The sequence below is a fragment of the Microcebus murinus genome, chromosome 15, assembly GCF_040939455.1.
Source record: "Microcebus murinus isolate Inina chromosome 15, M.murinus_Inina_mat1.0, whole genome shotgun sequence".
Taxonomy (NCBI): domain Eukaryota; kingdom Metazoa; phylum Chordata; class Mammalia; order Primates; family Cheirogaleidae; genus Microcebus; species Microcebus murinus.
In genome coordinates, this window is record NC_134118.1 from 7,197,886 (window position 1) to 7,216,924 (window position 19,039).

General features: G+C 42.3%; 1 protein-coding gene across 4 annotated transcripts in view; it reads left to right on the plus strand.

Moving 5' to 3' along the window:
* RREB1 (ras responsive element binding protein 1) overlaps positions 1–19,039 on the plus strand; it is a 132,637-nt gene that overhangs the window by 57,341 nt on the left and 56,257 nt on the right. For all 4 annotated transcript variants that reach the window (XM_012737731.3, XM_012737730.3, XM_076010454.1 and 1 more), the window contains exons 2-6: positions 5,257–5,371; positions 8,632–8,755; positions 9,376–9,588; positions 14,503–14,592; positions 15,624–15,787. In XM_012737731.3, coding sequence (XP_012593185.1) covers positions 9,418–9,588; positions 14,503–14,592; positions 15,624–15,787 — 425 coding nt within the window. In that variant the 5' untranslated portion in view covers positions 5,257–5,371; positions 8,632–8,755; positions 9,376–9,417. The remainder of the gene's footprint in view (positions 1–5,256; positions 5,372–8,631; positions 8,756–9,375; positions 9,589–14,502; positions 14,593–15,623; positions 15,788–19,039) is intronic.

Below are 19,039 nucleotides of genomic sequence, written 5' to 3' on the forward strand. Positions count from 1 at the left end.
TTAATGTAACAGTTAAAATGTCTGAACGATTTTTCTTTATAAGAGAAATTGCTTCCCGCACGGAACCTGTCACTCTGCTCCTTCCCGTACACTTTAGTAAATATTGAAGTGTTCTTTTACCAAAGGACAGCTGACATGCCTTTTTAAAAAGGCATGTCAGCAGCTTGTTATTCGTGGTAGAATGTTCCAGGTCAAGACCACTGGGGTGCCTGAAATGTAGTCAGAGTAAGGGGCGCTGCTTTGTCCCGAGGGAGTGATCTTGGTTTCCTTTCCTTCCTCCACATGTGGCTCCTGATGGGGCAGATGGTAGAAGGTGAGCTGTTTCTTAGGCTTAGGGAGGGAGCCTTAGGTTGCTTTCCCTCGGGGGTCATCCCACCTAACTCCCCTCCCCGTTGCACATTCCTTACTGCCCAGGGGCATCACAGAAGCCAGAGAGAGTACTCTGGGCCTCCAGAAATCCTGGCTGAAGGGCTCCAGTTTGGAGGTCATTCCACCATACCCTCAAGGGAGTTTTCCAGGGAGTCGCCCAGGCTTGGTGAATGCTATTTGCTGGATAAGTGATTTTTAGGACCCAGGGCTAAGTGAAGGCCCAGGCCCAGTGTTTGTGCCACCCTGGGGCTATAGGCTGGCCCGCCCCACCCTGCCCCGCCCCAGGTGCAGATCCCCTTCTCATCCAGAGGAAGTAATAAATAGGTCCTGCATAGATTCATCCCTTTATTTATTATCTTTTTTTTATTATGGTAAATAAAGCCAAAATTAGAATTGGATCTTTTTCTGCTCCAGCACCTTGATTTTTGCCCTGGGGTTGAGGTGTGATAAACCAGCAGCTCCTCCCAGATCTCCTGTGGAGAATGTTGGTTCTGTCCTACCCTTCTTCTTGAGCTGGTTTTCAGGGCTGGAATCTCCTGGAGAGCTGTTGGCACACAGACTGCTAGGCTCAGCCCCAGAGAGTTTCTGATTCTTTATGGCTGCGGTGGGGCTGAGAATGTGTATCTCTGACAAAGGGTGGCTGTGGAGAAGGGTCCCTGTGCTGCCATGTTGGACCAGTTGGATCAGCCCCTCAGATAGCAGTAGGCTGTTTGGGATGTTAAGCAGAGCCTCGTGGCTTCCCTCTGGCCTCCCTTGCCTGGCTGCTTCTAGAACACAAGAGTATAAAGCATGAAGTGCACGTTGCTTTGCACGGCAAGGGTTGTGTTTCCAAACTCTTTTTTTTTTTTTTTTTTTTTTTCTTTTTTGCTCAAGAAACTGAAATCTATCAAACTCTTGCCTGCTGCAGTGAACCTGTTAGTCCGAGGTGGAAGTCCAGTCCTGCCTCTTGCCTGAGAGAGGAAAGCAGATGTGAAGGTGGGCGGGGAGAGCTCCTGTTTCCCACAATACACAGGTGGAAGTGGAAGGCCAGGTGCAGAGCATCTGGAAGGGCAGCAGTGTCTCAGATGAGATTGTTAAAAGTCAAAGAATGTGACCAAGGGAAAGCACATCTGTGCGCTCAAGTCCTGTGCAGGGGTCACACATTTTGTCCAAAAGAAATTTAATGGGGTTCAGAAACTGGATTCAACTTTCCTCATCCACTTAGCAGGTCTAGGATCTTGGAGACAAGTGACATAACCCCCATCTGTAAACCTTGGTTTGTGGCTCTACAGTGGGAATAAATCTCATAGGGTTGTTATTGTGAGGATTTAATGAGACAGTCCACTTGGCACGTGACACACGGTGACCAAAATTTGTTAGCTGTGATTGTTCTTGTTAAGTATGATGGCAGAGTTCGAGGTCTGTCTTGGAGTTTGAAACCAAGAGCCACGGGTCAGGAGAAATCAGGAAGGCATCTTGTAGAAGATGGCGATGGGGTCATGAGTAGAGTGCACATGGCATTCTGGGGCAAGGAACTGAGCAGGGGGACTGGTGGGCGACAAGGCCAGAAGGGAAACTGAGGCCAGAGCGTGGAGAGCCCTGAATGACAGGTTAAAGAATCTGACCATTTCCCACAGTCTTGAGGGATAGGTGTTGGGAGAGTGTTTGCGAGCTGAGCACACAACCAAAGAGGAGGCCCACATACATGTCATGGGGCCTGGTGTTGCCACCCCCCTCACCTCCACACTTTGGTCTTGCATGTGCCAAGGAGTGTCTCCCCCACCTCTTCTCAGCACCCACCTCACCAGGGTAAGAAGCCCCAGAGCTGGCTGGGTCTCATGGTGCCCAGTTGTGCATTGCCTGCTCAGATGCTGAGAGACACCACATGATACTTGAAGGCTCCATCTTACCAAAGCCTGTGCCAGCCATCGGTGGGGACGGTTACTTTCAGGGGTTGCTGCCCTCTCCAAGGCATAGCCTGAATCCCAAGCCAAGAAACACACCAACTTCCTGGAACTCAAAGCCATCATCACAGCTGCCGTCTCAGCCGTCAGAGCGCACGTGAGGCTGTCCTTGTTTGAAGAGATGGTTTTACCCTGATCTTTGCAGGCGGGGGAAGCGCAGGTGTGGCTTTGCTGGAACATCTAGCCTGGTTTGGTTCTGTTCACAGCCTAGCCAAGACTAGGCTCCTACAAGAGATGCCTTTGCTGCTTGTCAAGCTCCCTAGTAGCTCAGGCGTATCTGAACTCCTCTTAAGTAAACTCTAAGCCTGTCCTGGGTTGGGCTGGACTGGTCAGCTAAGCTCTTTGACAGCATGGACCATCTGTCCCAAGTATTTGTGGGCATTGTGGAGGCTTAGCACTGTGTCCATCCCGGTTAAGTGTTGTAAAGCCCATTGTTCTGTGTCTGTGGAAGCATCTTTCCAGAGTCTCAACCATCATCCTGGGCATCCAAACGTTCTCCGTCCATGTTTTCTAGGGCTCTTAGGCTTAGGACTGAGTTTTACTTTCCCTCCAAGAACCCTCAGGTTTTTCAGAAGCTGGGATACACCCTTTGTTTCTAGACCATCTTCTTTTTTATCTTTCATCTCTTCACTGGTATCTTCTTGGACCTGGAGACCCACCCCTTAATCTTTTCTTCCTGGCTTTACAGAGCATTGTCCCTTATCTCCCCAGGGCTGGGGACTGGCCTTACCCTCCCCCCAGGCATCTCAGAGGGACTTCTGCCCTTTCCCAGTCTTCCTGTGGGAATGCAAATCTAGAAAGTCAGGGTCCTTGACCCACACCCAGGGTCCCAGCCTATCACATTTCACCTATAGGAGTCATCCTGTAGGCGCAACTGCATCCAGTCTTTCTTTTTTCCTTTTCTTTTTCTCTGAGGCAGTGGTGCTAGAGGTAAGGGGTATCTTGCAGTTTCTTGCAAGGATCTTACGCATTATTACTCTTCAAGTTCCGTGAATCCCTTAGGCCTAAAAGAACTCTAAACTAACAGGGTGGTGACTCTTATTACTTTGCTTGATTGCAAGACATTCTCAATATTCACGTCATTTACACCCAAAGTCAAGAGGATGAAAGTTTCAAGGTCAAGTCTCTGAGCTAGGCTTTCTTGCTCTAAAAGAATCCCCCTTTGCCTGCCATGTGCTGTGTGTTTCAGGGAAACTTCTTAGTGGACTTTTTTTGAATATATTTTTTAAATGAGAGAAGGAAGTGAGTCTACATTTTAGTGGAAGTCTTGGCTATAGTCTGGAAATTTTTAATTCTAGAGACTTGTCTCTGACCCTGAAGCATGTTTTATTAATTATGGGTAGAACTATAGTTTACTTCACTTTACTTATGTGGAGATCTTGGCAATTTCTAGAAAAAAAAACCATGAGGCTACTCCTCTTTAGACTTTTCTTCCTAATAAAAATTTGACATTAATTTTAAAATGCATAACTTTGCTTTTTTTTTTTTTAAACAGTATTTAATGTCACCTTAGGTATCTTTAGGGTGGGGATGCTCTGTACATTTCTGGAAACTCCATGGGGATTTTGATAGAGTTGACTTGATGCATAGGTTAAAGGAGGGCAGGTTGTATATCACGTAAAATAAGGACTCTTATCCTGGGGTGGGGGTGTCTGTATGTTCATCCGATTCCCAAGGAGAATCCTACTGCAAGAAACATGGAGAACTACTGGGGTAGCAATAAGGGTACTTCTAGGCTTACGGGTCTCTGTGTCCCATTCATGGGCTGTCCCTGTGAGTTACTCCTTGTTTCCTGATACTTTGTTTGAAATCCAAAGAACTTTTCAAAAGAGAAAGACACCAAGGAAAAGATGGAGAATTGAAGCATCGTGGTGAAAGTACGCAGAGAAAACTGTCCTGGGATAATCAGTGCAGAGGTTTTCCCACTAGAAAGGGCTGGGGGGGTTTTCTCACCTCCAGCAGGCTGGTCTAGCTCGAGGGTTTGCGTGCGGAAGTGCTCAGTAACTGTTTGTGGAGGAAGCAAGTAAGATTCAAAATGATCACCCTGGGGAGCGAATGGGCAGTTTGTCTCTAGACACTCCAAAAGGGGCTAAAAGTGAGAAAATACACCAAGCAGTGGTTTCTTGCCAGGTGTTGTCTGCAGGGTGTTTATGTTACTTCTTGAGTCTTCTCCCAGTTTTTCACTCTTCAGCTTAGGTGAGGGATGCTGTGTTCAGAGCCAGAAAGAATGTGGCTGAATGCCGTAGCTCTGGGAAACGCTACATTCTAGTTTTCGCCAACTTCGCCCAGGGCCAGACACAGGTTTCCCCCAGGGCAGGGCTTGGCAGCCCTTGACACCCCAGAACAGACTTTATCAAACTCTTGAAGGGTATATGTAATTGGAGAAGTTTTCTTCCCCTACAGAAAAGAAGAGGTCTATGTGTGGTTGGTGAGTTACGAACACTTCCCCCGTCACTTGGGAAAAGACGTAATAATCTCTTCTTTATGTTAAGGCACTGTTTAGTTGACTATTTCTTACTTTCTTAAGCTCTCTTGTTTTTCCCCCTTTGTTTCTGATACTATTGATTGCTATCTTGCTTTTCTCTTTCCATTAAATTGACGGTCCATTGGCATCTGCTGTGAGCATGCCATTAGGATGCTCCAAGCTCCACTTGGAGCCGTGGTCCAAGCCATTCTCATCTGGTGTTGCCTTTGACATTGTGGGAGTGTGCTTGGGAGCGGGGGGGTTCCTGTCCAAGGCACACTGAGCTCCGGTGGCTCTTGCTTAGATGCTAATGGAACAGCTTTGGGTGGAATCGGCCTAGAGCCAGCAGCTTGCTTGAAATTGCAGGCAGGAGATGGGAAAGGCTATCTTTGTCCTAATTTTTGACTCCCAGTGATGTTGAGTAGTGGGTCGTTTCTGGTCTTAACCCCATTTTAATGTCACCCTTTTTCGTTTTTTTAGGTTGCTCCTACTCCATGCTCCAAGAGTGGTGGCTCTGAGGTGTGACCTTGCCCACGTCTGGGCCCAGCTAGCGCCAGCTCCTCAGTAAGGAGGGCAGCTTGAAAGCAGAAAGCAGGTCAGCGAAGCTTTATTGACTTTCCTGAGTCACAGTAACATTGAATGTTGAGTTTCCTGTGCCCTTCCCACATACCCTTTGAGTTGTCCTTCCTCTTTTCCAGGTCCACCTGAGACTTTGGTGCAAAATCATGTTGAAATTGCAACTGTGACTTGCTGGTTCTTCTTGATCTGATAGGCCTGAGATATAGGATGAGAAATCTCAGAAAGGATGCTGAGGGCTTGTCTCGTAGGAAGCAACAGTGCAGACTCCTCACTCCTTTCTTCTCTCTCCCTCCCTCCCCTCGACAAGTCCAGATCCTATGTGTTAAAAACTGGAACACTAGCCAGTCCCCTTGGCAGGGTTTTTCATATCTGTGTCTCGGGAACTTCATCTGGGTTCCCAGTCCTCTCTGATTCCAGTTGAGAGGACTGTATTAAAACAGGGACAGTAATTTTTGTTTTTATTTTTAATTTAATTTTTTAATTATCATTATTGTTATTTTGCAGTGTGAGGTGATGTCAGGGAGAGGAAGTGGTGCAGAGGAGAGAATGAAAATCCTAGGATTGTAAATATTCAGAAAGAAAAATGTGCTTTGTGAATAGACCTTAAACAGTTAAACTATCTTTCATTCCCTGGGGTTGAGAATCAGAGGGTTTAGATTTGTTGGTTTGGGCTGTTGTTCGAGTATAGTCTAGGGTGGGGCGTGGGGTAGGTAGGATAGACTAATACTGGCCAACTTGCTCTGGTTAAATTATCACGTAGGTGAGCCTTTGTGTTACGGTAGATTTTTTTTTTTCTAACATAGAACAATGAGCTGCATTGTGCATTGCACCAGTTTTTCCTTCTGCCCTGCTTTGTGGTACCGAAGGGAGAACTCAAATATAAGACACAAGAACAAACTGGAGTACAATCTTGTCACAGCCCAAGGGGCTGGTTGTTGGTTGCTTCTCAAACAGCTTCTCCATTGGATGAGTCCAACGACTCTTCTGGTTTTCAAACAGTATAGCCAGGAATTTCATTTCGTTAATTGCATTTTCAGATCAGAGATGAGAAGTACATCTATTTTTAAAAATTGCTATTTACTTACATTTAAAATAGGAAAAGGAAGTAAATATATGTGATCTTGGTGTTGTCAATGGGTAGTGTCACACTTTACACTTTATCCCCAAAGAGGAAATACATTTAGTAAATGTCTTCCTGTCCAGACAAAATGGGAAACTAGCTTGCATGACTTTTCTCCTTTTCAAGTGGGATGAGCCCTTACAACTTTCAGCTCTTATGTTAGTTAGCTATAGTGACCACTGCTAGGCATTCTGTTTATTGAAGACACTTTGGTAGCTTGCAAGAATATATCTTTGATATCATGACAACTGCAAAAATACTTACTGGCAATTCGGCTCTGCTTAGTGAATATATTTTTGTCAATTTACCCATTGCTTATTTCTCTCCTTCCCTCCTCCTTTACTCATCAATAGAATTAATATATATTTTTTGTAACTTAAAATTTTACATTTAGTCCTAAATGTATTTAACCAGTTCCTAGAGTTGAGTAAACTCTACTACATTTTTTTTTCTAAAGGTAGTAATAAGGCAAAAGTGAGATCTTCTTCAGAACTCTTCGTATAAATTAGTAGAAAAGTTCATTTTCTTTTTATTGACATAATTATAGTAAAGATAGATTTCTAGCCAGTTATTTCATAATTTTCTGTGCATTAAAATTATGGGAGAGATATTTAAAAGAACAAAGTGGATTCAGTATTGAAGATATCCATTTATAAATCAAATTCATAATTACATGCTGATTGATTACAAATTCTAGGGAACTGCCAATACTTCTGTTAGCAATACATTAAGAAAGAAAAGATCCATTCATTCTCCAAGGTCTATATGAAAAAAAAAAAAAAAAAAGAAAAGATCCACATGTTCATAAATGGTAAAAACAAAACAAAGCAAAACAACAATAAGAAATAGATTTAAAAAAAGAAAGAAAAGAGGTTTTGTGTTTGTACACACTTGTATGTATACACTTGTGTCTGCGTTTTTTTCCTCCTAAAGAGAAATCACCCACATAAACTTTGAAAGATAGTTAAAAACAGGAAGTTTAAAGTACAATATTTAATAAATTTAAATGATCTGCTAGCATGGGGAGACCTCATGTAAAGACAACAATTTTTTTTTTCTTTAATTTTGGCCACAGCTTTCATCTCATTGTCGGGAAAGATGGAGATAAGACTTGAGCAGTCATCATAAATTTTATTCTTCTGTAGTTAGACCTTTTTCCTGTCCTTTGGAAAACCATTGGTTCACAAGGAAGACACATTTTATCTCTTGAGAAGTCTTGTTCTTAAGATTCTCTTGGGCCCTTTTGGTAGGATTTTAGGTTGGTACTTCGAAGCTGCTAGAAGCATTATTATAAAGTCCTACCCTCAGACATTTCTTACATGGCAGCTGGAAGGCTGCATGTTAGTAGCTGCTGTGGGTGTTGCTGTTTATCATAACCTAGGTTATGCCCTAAAGTTGGAGGATGAAACCACAGAAATCATATTGTCTCTTGTGTTGTTTCTATGCATTCTCTTTACAGCTGAGATGATGAGGTTGGTCTTTGACTGTTGTTGTGGACTTGTAGAATTTATTAACACACACTGTAGGATAATAGGATGTGAAGAAAAATTAAATATTACTGCTAGGCATTCAGCTATAAAATATCTTCCCAGATAAAATGAGGAAAACAGTTTACCTATGGACTTCTTACCTTCTGGCCACAGTACTTCTAGTTAATTTTGACATGGCTATAGTTGCTCCTGTCCCAGTGACATCGAGTTCACTTGTTGGCTGGGAAGGTTCCTTTTCGCGACACCAGCTTTATTTTAGATCTGACATGATACCGACCAAACTCGGAGCCTGTTGCATGTGAACTGTTTTGTTTTGGTCAGTGTTAGGTGAAGGCACCAGGTGGGGTTAGGTGGAGCCTGAGAGCGCTAAAGAGGGACTAGGGCATGGTGTAAAAGAAAATTTGAAGTATGTGGATAAATATGAGCTTCAAAAAGTAAAATACTGTGCAGTCTTTTTGGCTATTGGGAGTGAGTATGGCAGCACTGTAAGATCATAGGTCAAGGTTGAAAACTACAGAGTATGGTTTGGGAAGGAAAGAAAAAAGACATTGCCTCTCATTTGTGCTTTTCATATTTTCATGAATATAGTGGCCTTGAGATTACGTTAAGTGAAAAGATGTTCACTGAACCTTTTTTTTTTTCCTTTTACCTTTGCTCCCCTTCCAGTATCCACGAGTGGTACCAAGAGAAAGAAAAACAAAGTCAACACAGACTCATTTCCTACCCTATGTGGATATCAGCTACCACGGCGGAGAATTTCATAGTATATCGGTTGGGACAGAAAATGGAGGTAATTAGCAGTATGTGGGGGGATCTTCTTTCCATTTCCTGGAGTATATTACCCACATGTATTGTTTTTAAGAAATGGGCTTTTCTATGTCAGTTTGAAATTTGGTTATAATTCTGATAGGGTTGGCTTCTCAAATCTCTTATAAAATTCAGGCTTCCCAGTAAAATCACTGTATTGCAGCAGTGGAGTTAAATGAAACCTGATGTGTCTCATTAGTACTTTTAGGTCTAGAACCTTCTTGGCATAGTAAATGAACACAAGTTCTTGGGAAGATGCTGGCCAAGGGGAAGCTCCCTGGGTTTCTTAATTGTTGGATTGGCTTTTCCCACCTCTGCCTAACAAAGTTTAGGAACGGCAAAGAAACCTACCTCCTTTACCTTTGAGTGCTACTGGCGACATACACTCAGAAAAGAAGCAAGGGTATCCATTAGTCTTTCCTATGCCAGGACTTCCTTTAAATGAAAGCTTCAATCATTTTGAGCATGAGTGTAGGCTTGAACTGAAGAAGAGTGTTAGACATTGCTGACCAAGTTACAGTTAGAGAAGTTATGGCCAGGGCCCCCTGGCTATGACAGAAACCTAACCTTCCCATGATCATATCAGCAATTTCTCGTTTTCAGTTTTATAGCAGAGGCTTCTTAGAAGCTTAAAGCCTTGTCCCAATGACGTCGAGTTCGCCTATTGGTTTGGAAGGTTCAGACCTGTCTTCCATCAATACCATGATGTCAGCGGTAATGAGCGTAGGGAGGGTTGCTGAGAATGGCGGGAACCCGCAGAGCATCCGGTCCCCTGCGAAGCCTCCGGGACCAAACCGGATTGGCAGAAGGAACCAGGTAAGCATTTGTGCTCTGGGTGGTCACATCCAGTGGGTTCAGTCTATGAGAACATCAGGAGATGTTCCCCAGCTTCCTAAGACAAAACGCTGGAAGCGTTCAGAATGAAACAAACATACCCGGAGGCCTTCATAATTTTTCAAGAGCAAATTTTACACAACTTATGTCATTTTCCTTTCAGGGAGAAAATTTTCTTTGCTGTGGGCTCAATGTTAGTGAAAGCGCCCTTATCCTGGCCCATCATTTGATTTGAATGCAAGCTTTCTTCACATGATGGCCACGGCAGAGAATGTGACTGATTCCTTTACTGACATGTGACTTGTTTCCTTATTCACACAGCCGCTTAAATGGGCTTTCAAAGCCACCTTCTTAATATCTTTTTTAAAGTTGTCTTCAGATTAGGTAGTAAATTAGTACTATTTGTGCTGGGGCTGCTGTTCATTTTTCCATCCTTGAAAAACACAGAGTTTGGCTCCGAAGAATTCCACTTTAAGACACTATTAATATTTAGTCTTCTTGAATTTTCAGTATGCATCAGATCAGGAGAGGTAAGAGAGAGTAAATAGGTAGGACTGGGAAGGATTAATGCTATCATAAAGGTTCCTATCTCCTCTGTTGGGAAGATGAATCTTTAACGTACACATGGGCACTTTGGAGAGTTGTTGCTGTCTTGGTGGCAACATGTTCAACATAGGGTAGGTCAAGGCAGGAAGTAGAGGCTGAATAGTTCTCATGTTCGCTCTGAATCCATAGAATGTGAGTTGACTTTTTCACGTCTAGTTTTCGGTTTGACTGATTTAATGGGGCTACACTAAACCCTGGGAGAGGTGTTCTTAGTTTGTCTAGGAACCGGGGATGGATAAGAAAGTAAACTTGCTGGGCTTTTGTGAACATATTTTCTTTTTTGTTAATAATCCTATTGTGACTGTCCTTATACAGAATTCTGTGAGTACACAACTGTGATGGTTTTCTATAAATTCTTAGAAATAGAACCTTAATTAAGGCTTTTGATAACAACTTGCCCTCCAGGAGAAATTGCACCAGCCCAAAACCCCACTCCCCCAGCGTGTGGGAGTATGCATGTCTCCACACCTTTCTCGAGGCTGAGAATTTGGCAGCGTTCTGTGATGTTTTAGGGGCACTGATACTTTTCTCTTTCTTTTTTTCCTTGTCTCCATATGCCTCCCTTCTATGGGTGCCTGAGAAAATACTCGGCTTCTATGACTGTGGCCTGAGTCAAGAAGGAGCACTAGCTCTGGGAAGAAAAGGTTTATTTCCACTCTCATGTGACCATCTGTCTATTCATCTATCCATCCATCTTTCCACCCATCAAACAATATATACCCAGCTCCTCCTGTGTTCAGCTGGCTACTGTGCCAGGTGCCAGGGATTTCAGGATAAATAAAATAGTCAAGGTCATCATCCTCCTCATCTTTCTCTGCTTTACCAGGAACAAGTGTAGTAGGGAAGAGCTTTTCCTTAAATAACACAGAGTTGGCCCAAGTCCAGGCTGTAGTTTGGATTTGGTAGTTAGGGCCCTGGAGGATGCCCACAGCACCTCCCATGCCTGCATGCTCAGTAGGGGTTGCCTTTCCAGGTGTGAGGACACAATTGTACAGGTGTAACTGGGCCACTTCCATCACCCTCCTTTCTCCTCCAGGGATCTGGTGCACTGGCTTCATTTTTGAAAGGGACGTCTGAACCAGAGATAGCCTGGTAAATACAGTGCTTAATCTAAAACAACACAGTGAGGAGAAAGTTCAGGGAAGAAGGAAGCATCTTCCCTACCTGGGGTCTGGAGGGGGAGGGCTAAGAGCGCCAGCCTGGGGAAAGTCCCATCAGCACGAGCTCAGAGTTCCAGGACAGATTAGCCCCAGCCGGATGCTGACAAGGGTGCCAGTTGTTTCATTATGGAATGGTTAGTTATCACATTAGCTGCTAATTTTATCTTCCGGCTCCGGAAGTGTGCTCCTTCCACCAGCAAGGCTGCAATAACTGGATTCAGAAATCTCCAGTAGGACCTCTTTTCCAGCATCATGATGCTCTTTTCTATTGAAATTTGATTTGTTTTTAAGATACTAAATCTGAGCCCACAGACCTCCTTCCAGACCCCCTTGGATTTTGTGGACCTGTATTACACTCTCTAGCGCCAGTTACACTGCAAACCTCAGAGGTTTGGGTGCCAGTTAATGATCAACCCCAGAGTCAATACCAGTCAGCCCCACCAGTTGCACAGTTTGTCTGGTGTCTACTTCAAAGTGAATACAAGATGAATTTTTAAAAAAATTTGTCCCCTCAAGAGGCTGGCCCCTTGGAGGCCTAACTTTTAAAGATATATTTACATTCTACTGGTGAATCTTTTTTCAACATTAAAATAAATATATATGTATTATTAGTTGGATGCAATAGTGTACACCTGTAATCCCATCTAGGAAGGCTGAGGCAGGAAGATTGCTTGAGCCTAGGAATTTGAGACCAGCCTGGGCAACCTAGTGAGACCCCTGGGTCTTTAATATATATATATATATATATAAATATATATACACGTGTGTGTGTGTGTGTATATATATATATATCTAATCTAATAATTTAAAAATAATTCCCCCCACACACACCGAGTTTGAACTCCACCCCAACTTTTGGCCTGGTCATGAGACATCCCTCATTATTATATCAAGTGCTCTTATTTTGTTGCTGTTGCTTTTAATTTTGTTTTTCCCTGTGAGGTCTTTGGCTAGCTCGATTTTGTAGTTGTAGTACTGGGCTGAGAAGGTGTAACAACCCCATTTCCCCCCAACAATTATAGCTCTGAGAGGACTAGAAGTATGCGAGTAGCTAGGTGAGGCTGGGGATGTTTTTTACTGTCTCCGATATTCAACTTATGTAGAATTCATATCCTTAATTCACTTTAATTTTAGAGTGAGAAGATGTGTGAAGTACCCAGTTCTCAGACCCAGTCCCACAGATTAGGAAAAGGTTCTTACTGCTTAGAATGAGACTTGTTAGTCTTTGAAGAGGTGTGAGAGAGAAGGCTTCTGCAGACTAGACACCATCATGCTTTCACTCCACCTGTCTGGTTTATGGCACCATTTGTTTTTAGTCTTCAGGGTGACTTTTATTTTCATCATCTCTCATGAACAACCACAAGAGTGTTTCCTTTTTGTGCCTCGGGGTTAATCCATTTTTGGGTTATACTTTATATAGCATAGCGGTTTAGGGCATGGGCTGTGAGCATCTGGCCTGAGTTTTTTTTTTTTTTATTTTTTTTTTATTTTTACTTTTCCAGACTTTGATTTTAGGGTATGGCCTGAGTTTTGATGCTGTGTCTACTACTTAATAGTTCTTCAACTTGGAGCCGGTTACTTGTCTCTCTATACCCCGGTTTTCTCATCTAGAAAATGGGATTCGCAATGGTGGCTGTTCTTAATGGTTGTGAAAAAAACCTGACATTTCTGTATATACAGAGTTTAGAACATAGTAAGTGCTCAATAATTGGCATTATTTGCTAGGAATAGACACTTATTTAAATGTGTACAAATGAAAAGAGATCTGTTGAAAGATGCTCAAGGGCAGGAAGTGACCTATAGCCTGGACAGAGCATCTAGCCCTAGAGTCAGTGTCTCCTTCCCACCACACCCCAGGCGACCTGGTCTCCTACTGTCTTCTCCAGCTGCTTTCCCATGGCTTGGACTTGCCAACGTGCTGGGGCTCAGCCCCAATTCTACTTGAACCCTCAATTCAAGTGTTGGTGGTCACTGAACTTAGTAACATGTCATCCCCAAACCTGGACACAGATCAGCATCTTTCGGGGAGCTTGTGAGAAAAGCAGATTTCTGGGGTTTGATTTCCTTTTCTTCCATGATTCTGATTCAGCATGTTGAGAATCTGGTCTAAGTGTGTATTTCAAAAAGCCGATCTTTAGAAACCCTCTGATATTTGTCTCTGAGCATCCCAGTTCCAGATTCCTGGGAGACATGTCCAATTCTGTTTCCAGCTAGTTTGGGAAATGGGAACAGGGACCCATGGTGTCTAGCAACCGTGTGGATGAGGAGTCAATGATGGGCATGTCCTAGCGACTCTCCAGGAATTATTTGGAAAGAGGAGCTGACACATAGGACTGGTGAAGGAGGCTGGCCTTTTCCTTAAAAGGTAAAATGTACTGCTTGAAGGAAGCTTGTCCTGCATGTTTTGAAGGAACATAAAATGAGCCACCTCAGCAAGTAGTGAGCTGGTCCTTTGCCACTTTCTGTGAAGTCTTCACTTTGAGTTGTCATTCTTATCAAGGTCTTGACAAGGGACAGCATTCTTCTTCCCATCATATTTTTAGTTTTTTTTTTTGTGATCAGTGTCGGGTAGAGGAGCTATGTCGTGCTGATTGGGTACACAGCTGGGTGCTGGGGGCTCCCGCTATTGCTAGGGGTGGGTTTCTCTGATAAGAACTTCAGTACCTCTTCAGGCCTTGAAAGCCAGTGGAAAATACTGCCTGGAGCCCAGTTGGGACTCAAGTAGAAATATATTCCCTTTCAGCTCTTCCTTGACTCGACAGTTAATTTTTTGCCATGACAGACAAAAAATAAATGGTGTCTGTGTAATAAAAATGCTAACATTTATTGAGCACTTACTATAAACCAGGCACTGTTCTAGTGCTTTGCATGTGTTAATTAATTTAATCCGTATCACAGCAGTGATACACAGTTAATTAATCCATATCATGCTGTGGTAGATGGTTGTTTTTCCCATCTTACAAATGAGAAAACTGAGGGCAGACAGGACAGCAACCTGCCCAAGCTCATACCTGGGCAGGCTCCAGAGCCCGTGCTCGCAGCCACTTAGACACAGGTGCTTGTCACAGAAAGAAAAGGCACTAGTTCACCGTGATTTGAAATTTATTTTCCTTTTAATTTCTCATTTTAGGAAACGAAAGAGGAGAAGTCTTCCTATAACTGCCCCCTGTGTGAAAAGATTTGCACTACCCAGCACCAGCTGACTATGCACATTCGCCAGGTGGGCGGCCGCTTCTCTATTTTGGTTTTAAGTTATTCTTCATTAATGGAGGGCATGCTGATTGGATTTTAACAGATAAGTTGTGGCTGTGCCTAATTTCGATTTAGTATCTTAATAGTTTGGGGAGTAGCCATGGAAATGATTTTTGTGTGTTTTTGTGTTGCTGTCACAAAGAACCATATCAACACAGAATACCTTTTCAGAACTTAACAAACATCTAGTTAACTAACCACCCATAAAACAGAAGACTTTTCATTTTGTGTGGCCTGTCAGTATGAATCAAATGCCTTACAATATAATGGTGTTTTAGGTGCGACCCCTGTTCTTTGGTATAAACTTACAGTATGCTGCAGGGAATTACTTGATTTGGGATCTTTTTTGGCTTTTCTCCTTAATTATGAGATTTCTCCTTCTTCCCCTCCTTCAGTGGCTGATTCATGACAGAATATTGATGAACACTGAAGGATTGATGATCTGTTAAAATCATAACAGAGTACTGAGTAATAACATCAAGTTACTAAAGTAACTTGGGCTTGGATAGAAATGTTCCTTCTTACCGTACTTCAGAGGCCAACTCTCGACTCTATGCAGGTTTCAGTTCTCTTTCTTTGACAGCAGGCCCGAGTCATCAAATTTGAAGAAGGAATGTTGACTCTTAATGTGAGGATGGAATTTTACATACTTGCTTCATTGTTGAGAGTCCTGCTCTTAGGAGTTAACATACGTGGTCGGTTAATCTACGTGTGTTTCAAGGAAAGACCTGCAAAGACCCCACTTCTCGATGAGCCTTACAATAGAAGTATTTGCAAAAAGGAACGTGAGAGTGGAGGAAGATCATACAAAATATTTATTTGCCTGTGTTCCCAATACATTTTGGTCCTTCAGGAAGATATTTAAAATGAAACAAAAAAAATAGCCAAGGAACATCACAGTTTTGTTTTTTTTTTAATGAACTGTGGATCTGTATTTCCTAATAGCTGTGTTTTTGACCCACCTTCTTAAGTGACCATTGCCATAATTGCTTTCTGCAGCACAACACAGACACTGGAGGAGCTGACCACTCGTGCAGCATCTGTGGGAAATCACTGAGTTCAGCCAGCTCCCTGGATCGTCACATGCTGGTGCACTCTGGCGAGAGGCCTTACAAGTGCACTGTGTGTGGCCAGTCATTTACCACCAATGGGAACATGCACAGGTGGGTGTAGGTGTCCTTTGCTGTGTAGCCGACTGGTATCTGGAGATTGACAGACAGTACAGTGGCCTCTGAGCCATCACAGGACTTGCCTAAAGGAGCAGAGAATTCTTGAGTTCTGTTCACTCTGTGGGAAAGCCAGAGATGGTTTTGTTTGCCTGTGCGTACTATCTCCAGGATATTAGATGTGTCTAATCATGGGAAACAGAATTACCTGGGCTAGGTCTGTGGCTCTTTAGGGTTTTTCGGGATAAAACACAGAGTCATTGTCCTTCTGCCAATTGGAGTTTCTTTGTTTGGGTGCCAGAGGTGGACAGCTTATCACATACAAGGAACCCTCAGGGAGTAGCATTTATGTAATTTTGCCCTTTTAAAAATATTTGCATATGCCTACCAGGTTCCCGCAGACCTTTTCCTTGCAAAAAATTTCTGGAACCTTTTAGTAAATAGTTAGGTGTCCTGGTCCTGGAGCTTCAGGGTATAAGCTAGGATAAAGTGAAGAAAAAGAAAATGTGATCAACATTGAGAATTTACTTACTGAAAGCAAATGTGCTCACTCAGAGGTTGGAGAGAGCACAGTGGTGGGCATATTAAAATTTTGTGAGATGAACCAATAGAAAATACATTTTATAGAGTGTATATATTTTGAAGGGTTGGAACAGGAAGAATTTTTGGATGCTGACTTTTTTTTTTTTACATAAACATTTTAGGAACATTGAAATTCTAGGAAAAGGAAAAAAAGGCATTCCAAATTTCTCCTTCTCAGAAAATTAGACTTTATATTTTTCATATTTCTGTCTAATCATTATTATGCTTTCTTTAAAAAGTTGAATAAAATTTTTTACACATTTATTTTAAAAGAAAATTTTATGTAACTGTTGTGAAATTGATATGCTACTTATATTTGGTTATGTATAAATACTAAAGTGAGATGGGTCAGTTTATTCTACCTAAAAATCATTTTATGTACCATTGGTAGTACACTTGGGACCTACTGGTACAGTGGTAAGTTTCTTTGTTTGGCAGTTAGGCCCCTGAATTGAGTTTCAACTGATGCTTGCAAGTTTCCTGTCCTTGAGCAGGTTACTTAACCTCTTTGTACCCCAGTTTCCTTGTCTTTAAAAATGAGATTTTTTAATAGTATCTACTTCATTGGATTAGGATAAGGACTAGGTGATAATGAGTTTTGCACACAGTTTGTGGTACAAAGTAAGCACTCAATACATGTTATTTATTGTTATTTTCATTTCTGAGTAAGGCTGTGGATTTCTCAGTCTAAACTCCTAAACATGGGGTATAGTATGACTTCATAAAAGGTATGAATATTTTAAGAATTAAAAAAAATTTTTTTAAGAAACAGGGTCTCACTGTGTTGTCCAGGCTGGTCTCAAACTCCTAGGTTCAAGCAATCCTCCTGCCTTAGCCTTCCCAGTAGCTGGGACTATAGGCCTGAGCAAATAGTTTAAGAATTTTTCCAAAACGTCTTGCTTTTTCTTTTCTCTCTCATAAATTTCAATCCTGATGGGTTATTCTATTTGCCCTTCATCTCCTAGGAGTGTTTTTAGATGCAAAGAAGGAATTGAATAGTGTCATTATTTTTTTTTTTTTTTTTTTTTTGAGACAGAGTCTCACTTTTTGTTGCCCAGGCTAGAGTGAGTGCCGTGGCGTCAGCCTAGCTCACAGCAACCTCAAACTCCTGGGCTCAAGCGATCCTCCTGCCTCAGCCTCCCGAGTAGCTGGGACTACAGGCATGCACCACCATGCCCGGCTAATTTTTTGTATATATACTTTTAGTTGGTCAATTAATTTCTTTCTATTTTTTTAGTAGAGACGGGGTCTCGCTCAGGCTGAGCAGGGTTTCGAACTCCCGACCTTGAGCAATCCGCCCGCCTCGGCCTCCCAGAGTGCTAGGATTACAGGCGTGAGCCACCGCGCCCGGCCAGTGTCATTATTTTTTAATATGATATTTTAGCTTTTTGGTTTTTTACCACTAAATCGGCCTGTTGGTATCATTTTGTCTTCTTTTTAGGCCTGCTTTTTCTACCCTCCACTCACCACAAAAAAGTCCTTTGTGTTTTACATCTTTACCCTTCTCAAAATCTGGTCATGGAGGTATCGTCTGTCCCCCTCTTGAGTGGTTTCCCCACTTTTTCTACTGAGCCCCCACTCAGTGGAACTCTCTATGGGCCACCAGCTCTAAGTTAGAAGGGCACTGGTGCATTAGTGAGAGGGACAACCTTGTCACTGTGTTGGCCCTGGCCAGTGACCGTTTGTGATCCTCCTTCAGATCTTTCTGGTCTTAGGCCCAATCAGTCAGTCCTAATTGCATAATTTCCACTTTGAGACAATGTCTGTGATGGAATATATAAACAAACCCGTTAAGCACCCCTATGAAAGCCATAGTTCTGTCTTCCATAGTGATGTATCTGGCAGTGCATTTCACAGATGGTTATCGCTGAGGCTCTGGTGCCCTGGGTATCAGGCACCTGGGCTAAGCACTTTGCATTTATTTTATTTTATATCTTAATTGAGATATAGTTAATATACCAAACATTTCACCCATGTAAAGTATACAATTCAATGTGTTTTAGTTTCTTTTTTATTGTTAAATAACAGTTCATTGTATGGATATACCATGTTTTATTTGTTGGTTATTATGAAAAATGCTGCTGTGAACATTCTTATACAACTTTTTGTGTGGACATGTTTTTTATTTTTCTTGGTAGACACTCAGGAATGGAATTGCTGGGTAACATGGTAACTCCATATTGAACGTTTCAAGAAATTGCCAAACTGTTTTCCAAAGTGGTCTGCACCATTATACATTCCCACCAGTAACGCATGATGTTTCTAGTTTCTCTGTGTCTTTGCCAACACGTGTTACTTCTGTTTTTTTTTCAGTAAAGCCACTCTAGTAGATATGGAGTGGTGTCTCATGAGTTTCATAGTTTTAGTTCTTACATTTAAGTTTATGATCTGTTTTGAGTTAATATTTGTATATAGTTCAAAGAAGGGCTCCAATTTAGTGTTTCGCACTGTTTGTTAAAAAGATTGTTCTTTCCCCATTGAATTGTCTTGCCACGATTGTCAAAATTCAGTTGACCATAAATGTAAGGGTTTATTTCTGTACTGTTAGTTATATTCCATTGATCTATATATCTCTCCTGAGACCAGCACCACACTGTATTGACTACTACAGCTTTTTGGTAAGCTTTAAAATCAGAAAGTGTCAGTCTTTCAAATTAGATCTTTCTC